Source organism: Hipposideros armiger, unplaced genomic scaffold (genome assembly GCF_001890085.2).
Source record: "Hipposideros armiger isolate ML-2016 unplaced genomic scaffold, ASM189008v1 scaffold_186, whole genome shotgun sequence".
NCBI lineage: Eukaryota > Metazoa > Chordata > Mammalia > Chiroptera > Hipposideridae > Hipposideros > Hipposideros armiger.
In genome coordinates, this window is record NW_017731536.1 from 2895863 (window position 1) to 2904650 (window position 8788).

The 8788-nt window shown below is 37.9% G+C and overlaps 1 protein-coding gene across 4 annotated transcripts in view; it reads right to left on the reverse strand.

The window, feature by feature from the left end:
* The window catches only part of DYM (dymeclin), a 296439-nt gene that overhangs the window by 239362 nt on the left and 48289 nt on the right, over window positions 1-8788 (reverse strand). For all 4 annotated transcript variants that reach the window (XM_019652741.1, XM_019652742.1, XM_019652744.1 and 1 more), the window contains exons 4-5: window positions 6233-6326; window positions 5108-5241 (exon numbers count right to left, since the gene is read on the reverse strand). In XM_019652741.1, coding sequence (XP_019508286.1) covers window positions 5108-5241; window positions 6233-6326 — 228 coding nt within the window. The remainder of the gene's footprint in view (window positions 1-5107; window positions 5242-6232; window positions 6327-8788) is intronic.

Consider the following 8788-nt stretch of genomic DNA (forward strand, 5'->3'; position numbering starts at 1 on the left):
AAATGGAAGACACATAGCTAGTTTACGTTTACTATAAACATATTCAGAAAACCATGGTAGTCTATGTTATTGCCTATTTTAATTGTGAAGCTACTATTGGAATTACTGCTCTAAAATATTAAAAGTCATATTTAAACTTCTAATTAGCAAAATCAAATATGCTTCTGTACATTAATCATAAATTAACACAAATGGACTCCCTCTATTCTAAAAATAATATTGATCTACATTTTAATGCATTATAATATTTATAAGCCTGTGTTCCACACCATTCCAATAAAATCTGCAATAATTCTGGTTGTCTGCTATAATTGTGGTTGAACGGAAATGTTTCTAATTATCCTCAAGGATAATACATTTTTCCAGGCTTCATAAATAAAATGTGCCTATTAGTAAAGTTTAATTGATTTTTGTTCCACTGATAACATAAAAGAAAGAAAAGAGAGAGAGAGATCACCTATTATATGCCCAAAGAACAATTTAGGAGCTCCTAGAAGCATTTATTTTTCTGCAAAGACAGTTACAAGTCTTACATGTTAAATATTTTAAAGAAATAAATCCATGCTTTCTTTTTTCTCTGAGTCACCTTTTTCAGCTATGTTTACTATTTTTGCATTACTTATCTATAGAATGAAATTAATCTGGTAAGTTCTATATTTAGACAAAAATAAACAAAGCAGACACCACTCACCCTCCCCCACCCCCACCACACAATTTCAAGTTTCCCTCTTTGAGCCACAGCCTGCCCTGGCCCTAGGGACTAGCTCGAGCAGAGAAGAGAGAGCAGTGAAACCCTGCAGCCATGGGAGCCAAAGCAACTCAGCCATCCGAAAAATCCAAGCTAGCTTCAAAGGAGAGGGATTTACCTCCAGTGCCTCTAGAAAATGAAGACAACACAGTTCTTGAAGGTAATTCCAGAGTTTCAAAAAGATTTTAAGCCAGAGGGTAATGGAAAGAATATTGGTTGTGTTTGAGAGGTACAATTATGGATTTTGTTTTTCTAAATTTCCACAAACTTCCTATCTCATCATTTTTTTTTTTGTTTTGCTCTCACGTAGTAGGTCTTTTCAACTGTTTGGGATCCTTGGCTCTCCATCTCCCTGCCAGAGGGAGGCAAACGCTGATGGAGCCTCTGCACACACAGGTCCAGCCTGTCAAGCAGTGGTTCCTGCGGGAGTGGTCCAGGCTGTTTCATTGACATTATACCCAAATGTCAGTATCTCTAAGCCTCTTCCATGTTTTTATCCATTTTCTCCACAAGCGTATCCACTAATCTTCTGCCGGGAAAGGGAGTGGGGTGGACAAAACCCTGGTGCCATGATTCTAGAAGCCAAGCCTTCTCTTCCGCTGGACTTTTCTCTTAACGCTGTTTCCCAGTATGCCCCCCTCCACTGTGCTGGGAGTTCCCGGATTCTAGGATTAAACTGGGGAGGGGCTGGTCTCCTGACTGCACAGCGAGGGGAGGATCTGGGCATCTAACTGCTTCTTTCAACCAGTCCTCCTGGTTGTCTGCCTACAGACACACCTGGCATTTCCAACTCCGAAGCCTTTCCAGGGTTCTATGGCCAGAAAGGGCTTTTTTTCGAAGCTCTCCAACCCTGAAGGCTTGAAGCTTTCAGCTTTCACTGATCAGTTAAGTGTATCATTACTGTTTTCCAATTTGCAAAATGTTAACATTGTATCCCTTTCCTCCTCTTTAACCTAATAATAAATGCATGACTTTTTATAAGTCCCTTATTGATATTTTATTGGGGTTTCAGGAGAAAGCAAAGATAAACGAGTATGTTGAATCCACTAGGCTTAAGAGCAAGTCTTACAAAATAAGCAATTTTCTGAAATAAATTCATACTGAACTATTTTACACCAAGGAAGTGTAGTTAAGCAAGCCTTTTACCTGGACTTGACAAGTCCCTCGTCTCTCTTCTACTCCCCACAAAGCTGTGCTGACTGGTTCCCACTCTCCTCAGGCTCACATCCGCTGCTCTCCCCAGCTCACAGCAGGTGCCCTGCCTGCGCCTTCCTTCCCCTCAGCACCCACACAGCTGCCCACTCAGGGCACAGGTGATGCGCTCTTGCAAAGCTAATCCGTGCTCTCTCCCTGTGCCTGTGATCCAAGTGCCTCCTCTTTGGACTTTCCTTTCAGCTTCCACCCCAAATCTTTTTTTTTTTTTCTTCTATCTTCAGTCTCTCAATCTCTACAGAGTTCTTCCTCATTTAAAAAATTAAAAAATATTTGTAAAGAAACTATAATTGCCTTCTACTGGCCGCAGTATAGTGAAGTAGTTACTCCAAAGGGCTCTTCTGTACAAAACAACTTCAAGTTCTTGGCTAAAATACACTTTTTAGTGCATTGATGGGTTTCCAAAAAGTAAAGGAAATCTCCAAGGACCCCAGTACCATAACCAAAAAGAACCACCACAAGCGAACAAACTGGCTTGCATCCAGAGTAAAACACTGAGCAGTAAACAGTTAAACTCTAAGGGTAGGTGACCGTGAGGATGAATGCTAATATGAAGGCGACACTGGGAGACTAAACCTTCAGCCAGTGGCAAGGAAAGGAAGCTGAATCTGAGATGCCACATTAAGCCCCGAACCGCTCAAGGAGGCTGAAGTGGCCTCGGGGGTGCAGCCTCTGTATCCCTTATTTTGGGGCCTCAGATTAAGATGAAAATCAACATCAGCTACATAAGGAAACCACCATAAGTGTTCACAGATACCAGCAACAGATTTACACCCCTCTAAGGACTTAAAATATTGGATTTATGAGACACAAAATGTAAAATAAATATCAGTTATTACCAAGACAGGAAAGGAAAACTCCCATTGAGGGCAAAAGGAAAACGGAAACAATTTTGCAGTACTTCATAGTTTTGCCTAGGGCTTGCTTTGTCCCCACTGACTATTCTCTAATGCATGGAATAGTAGAAAGAGCTATCTGCATAATGCTACAAATTCTCTCTAGCAAACAAACTACTACCACATCATACATAGCCTATGGGAAAATGTTCAAATATGAAGTCCTTACAAAGTTTGACTACAAAATGAGAGCTTATTGAGAGTCATGTTACCTTCATAAAGACAGTTCCCCTGAATATGTGAGCAGTATCCATTTCATCGCAGTAATATTACAATGAATTGGAATAAACAAAAAATTCAGTATGCTATCAGACCCAAATGCCTCAGTTGACTTTGTTCAATTGTTTGCAGATGGTTCTCTACTTCTGACAATTCAACTTCAGAAAACCTGTACTTCTGTGCATTATCTAGCTAAACCGTCCTTCACACACCTAATTCAGGGAGTCATATATTAGCTGATAAATGGATGTTTTCAACTACTGCATAAGGTTCCACTTTTTCCCATCCAACAGTATCTGTGCAATCACGTAAGTTTATCACATTTTTATAAACTGTAGAAAAACATTGGTAGAAAATATACCTTACACTATGTGATAAAAAGCAGAAACCTGAAACTGATAACTTATAAGGCTAAGAAGAAAATGAGTACATATGTCAAAAACAGCAAGTCTAACTTTAGTCTTAAAAAGATATTCACTGACTTAAGCTGGTGGACCAACAGGAGGCTCAACTGTAAAAGGAAAATGACAAAACTAAAAGAGCATGTATAAAATCCTGAACTGCTAACTCCATATAAAAAGACAGTCTTGCCAGTACACGGGCAGAATCACCAATCGTCAGGTGTCACATATGGCTCTTTCAGTGAGACAACCATCCTGGCAATGAGGCCGTGATTGGAAAAGTGTCATTTTGACACTGCCTCTACGTTAGGCTACCTAGGATGCACAGCAAACCCATGTTTCTCAAGCTTGAATATGAGGGGGGAGTGCAGGTAGAGAGAGGACCTTTGGCCCCGAAACAAATACAGTGTATCTCTCAAGTGCGTCAATTTACTGAATGGTAAGTAGTGAAAAATAACTTTATATGAAAATAAATACTGTGTTAAATAAAGTATAACATATACATAATTTTGTGACCTAATGCAGAACTAAGTGTTGGGTTTGCAGATGCTGGTTGGAGTATCCTTTCAGGCCCTATGGAGATAAACATAAGCTCCACTCTTGCTGCTAGAACCCGGTGAGGTGTGCAACTCCCTGAGTTCCAGAACTGTTTTAGCACTGTTGGTCCCACAAAAACAACGCCTAGCCTAGCGTTAACAAAATTAGCACATGCAAGACACAATGCAAATAAAAGCTCTGTTTAAACATCAGTATATAAATACAGAAGGCTGATTATCAAAGTAGGAAATTAAAGATATTCATGTCTTAAATCTCAAAACCAATGCATAAAGCTCCAGGTAGGCAAGAAAGGCTAATGAGGGCAGAGGTGGGTTTTGAAAAATGAACCCAGGACACGCAGGAGCAACACTGCCTCTGCCCTCAGAGAGAGAGGCAGTAGTGCGAAGGGTAGATGCAATACACTGCATTCTTCATATTTCATTTAATACTCCCATTCTCCCCTTTTACTTTCCAGGTTGTAAATTTTAATGCTAAGAAATGAAGCATGAGCAGCTGATATTGAAAACTACACGCCCTTCTAACTACTGGCAAAAAAAAAAATCTTCGCTGTATCGGGAGAAAATGGTAACATTTTCCTGTATCTTCAGAAAAAGATGACACATTTCAGCATCATACAACTGTCCTTGAAAATGCTGATTCTGATCAAGTAGTCTCTAAGACTCCCAAGCTCAGAAACTGTTGTTATAGCCTATGAAAACAACTTTTAACACCGACAAAATCGGTGATCCTGACTGGTTGTCTCCCTTAATAATGTACTGCCCTAGTAAAGGCATTTAAATTGACATCTGTTTCCTGAAAGAAATACCTGTGATTTTATTTTTATTTTCCATATGTATGGAAGTCAATAAATAAAAACCTCAATCCTTCCGGCTTATTTTAAAACAGGGAAAAAAAAATGAGTCTTGGCTTATTTAAATTAACATAGGGGAAGAAAGAGTGACAATGCCAGGTCATTTAGAAATGAAAATTATTAGGAAAGGAAAATGGAATTTTCGAAATTATATTTTTATTCCTCAAATCTTATGTTTATGTTACAAATGCTGTCCCCGAACATCTTCAAAGACGATACTTACTGTAACTGCCAGGAGATTTTTCTTCATAAGTAAAATGAAGTTGTAATTCCTCCTCTGACATCTCACAAATGAACACTTTCAGCAAACAGCAAATAATAAACAAAGCATTGTGAGTCTGCCAAATGAAGATGTGGCTAGAAAGAAAAGACCAAAATCACACAAGAATCAATATTTAATCATGAGCATAACAGGTTCATTTCTAGTTCATGATTTCTTCATGATTTCTCAACTTCTTTGCCCATTCTGTTTGTAATATTAGAAAACTGTCCATATCTTTTAACGTCTCATGATTCATAACACTGGGCCAGTATTATCTATTACAGTTTACTTCGTATTTTATTCTGTGTACTTTATATAGTAAGACGACTTAATAAAAATATTTCCCTTTAGGCATGACTGCTCTTTGCTCTGAACTTTATAGTTGTCCCACACATAGGCATGTCAAAGAAAAGAAAGCTAAAAAATAAAAAATATATAGTAACATAAATAAATGCAAATACACAACCAAAATTTTAAATGGCGCATCACCAGCAGCACAGTACAATACTTGCTATTTGTGTTAATAACCATGAACTCACAATAAGAAATTTAATTGAATTCAATATAGTTTTGAAAGCAAGGCAACAAACAATCTTTTAAGAGACTGTCATCCAAAAATGGTTGTAAAAGAAGCTTGAGTGCATAAAAGGTTAACTTTCCATTGCACATAAATTAAAACTAATAAAATTAATATCTAATCTGAACGTTATTTCATCTAATATGAAATAAAGGAAACAGATATGAAATGAAATAATACTCAAACTAAGTCATTATTCAAATTAGATATGACCAGCAGTGATAATGGGGGAAAACTACCTTTTTAGTAATAATTACATCATTATTAATCTTCTTAAAAAATATATTTCTAAAGATTGTCTAAAACGCTGAAATCAATGATTCCAGAATTTATAACCTCACCCCAATGACTTGGACAGCAAATTAAAACTTTTCTTTTACTTTTTTCCCTTAATAATGAGAATAATTCCTTTATAGCTTTCAAAAGACCATAATCTATTTCTACCAATAAATGACAAAATGCTCATATTGTTAAATATAAAGAGAACATGATTTAATCAGCCAGCTTACTTCTGACATTCAGCTGAAAGCTTTAGTTCTTTGGTTCTACAAAGGAAGACCTTAATTAATGCACCAAGGTTTCCTGTTCGAGGATTGTTTTCAACTGCAAGAGAAAAAAAGGTTTTAAAAGTTAAATTAAGAACTGAAATCAAAGTGAGCATATCATAACATTTATAAAACCAAATGTTAAACTGAAGTTGTTCATGAACCAACCTTATTGTCAATCTCACAACTAGGAAGAAAAAGCAATGAGGGAAATTGCTGCTTGGTTGTAATTCTTTCTGAACAACAACAAAAAATGATTCACAAAACAAATGATAGAAACAGTAGGAGGAAAATGGCCATTTCATCCAAAATTGTAAAGATGTAACAGTTAATATACACACACAATTTACACACACCCACATCCCTCTCTTTAGAAAAACAGATGTTAAAAAAATTCAAGAATTGATCACCTATATCCCCAGTATATTGAATATAATTAACTGTAAAGGTAAAACTGTTCAGATAATCACAAATTATTCTGATGAAAAATAAAAGACACATAAAGAAAGCAATGTGGCCAGTGGGGAGCCATTTGATCAGACAAAATTTTAAAGAATTTGTTAACACATTTTTTTCAAGTTTAAACGGTGGGCATTTCATTCAGCAAAGCCAGCCTAAAGAATTGAGAGGAGACTGTAATGGGAATCAGAAGGTCTGGTTTCTAGACCCAAGTCTATAATAATGGAATATTAAATCTTAGACAAATAACTTACTTCTCCAACCTCAGTTTTCTCATCTGGAAAAGAAACAACAGCTAACATATGCTAAACAACTTACACTAAGTGTTTTATACTCATTACTTAACTTAATCTTCAAAACCATGTATGGCATAAGCACCACGATTACCTCCATTTTACGGGTCCTCACCTGTAGGCTGTTACTTGCTCAAGGACACATCCTTATCTGCTGTCTCAAATCCTTAGCTCTACCCTATGCTATACCAACTGCTATAATCAAGGAGTTGGACTTAATGAAACTATAAAGGTCTATCAGGCTGCACAGCAAGACACGCGTTATGGTTAATTTTGTGTGTCGACCTAACTAGGCCACAGGATGCCCAGATATCGGGTTAAACATTATTTCTACGTGTGTCTGTGAGTGTGTTTCTGCATTTGAATTGGTGGACTGAGCACAGCAGACTGGCGTGCCCCAAGTGGGTGGACATCATCCAACACACTGACAGCCCCAACAGAACAAAAAGTCGGAAGAAGGTTGAATTCTTTCCCTCTGTCTGCTGAGCTGAAACATATATCTTCTCCTGCGGAGGGCTGGGACTTACAACATTGGCTCTCCTGTTCTCAGGCCTCTGGACTTGAGCTGGAATTTACACCATTAACTTTCCTGCATCCTCCAGCGTGCAGAAGACAGATCGCAGAACTGCTCAGTCTTCATAATCATGTGAGCTGATTTCTTAGAATAAATCTCATTTTCTATATATATCCATCCATCCCACTGGCTCTGTTTCTCCAGAGGACCCTGACTAATACATCATGAAAGCACAGAAGTTAAGAATTCATCTTAAGGGAGAGACTATTTAGTCAGAACCTTTAATTTTACTATTGAAGAAGCCCAGAAAGGTTAAGCGTTTTGCCCAAAGTCAAAAATACATTAGTGCCCAGTCTTTTCACTTTACCAATGGTTTTCAAACTGTGAGATTCTAGATTTCTAAATATTTGTTTCATTTTTGAAATACATTTTTAACTATTTTGAAAACCGGAAATACAAATATGCAAGCACACTGATTGGCCTGTGCTGCCCAGAATTCATTTTTAGGCAGATCTGAGAATTATGCTTTTGTAATCTCTATGCATATATCTGAACTTCTTGAAAATGTGTCAAAGATATGGAAAGATGGAGTTCTCCAAACTTTTTTTTCAATCGAGGTCTGCACATACATACTTTTACAAAGTGTACATAGGAGTTAAATACACCATCACAGCATTCCTGCTTTATGTTCAGTAACTGCCAAGTTAACTCAGCTTGAGAGTCAATGCGAGTAACTGCATTAAGTTTCTCTGTGACCAAGTTGTAGCGCCCTGCTATTGCAAATTTGAATTATGGACTAGCGGCAACAGCATTCCCCGGGAGCCTGTTGGAGGTGCAGAATCACAGGTCCACCCTACACCTACTGAGGCTGACAACACTTCTTAAAGGTTAATGTGCATGTAAATCCCAAGGCCTTCTTATTCAAGTTTAAATTCTAATTCCACACATGTGAAATGTGACCTGAGACTCTGCATCACTAACCGTCTCCCAGGTGACGGCCATTACTGCAGGCTAGAGAACTGCTCTGAGAATCAAGGTGAAACTGTGCTGTGAATTAGGGCAGGTTTTATCCAGCTTTCATCATTAAGAATAGATATGTGATTAGACAGTAGATACTGTTGTAATTTCACTTTGAAAAAAATTTCCTGGGCCGGCCGAGTGGCACGATGGTTAAGAACTCGCTTGGGATGCCAGAGGGCCCCGGTTCGGATCCCACATATGAGGGCCAGTGACACTGCCCTCTACAGCTAAGAG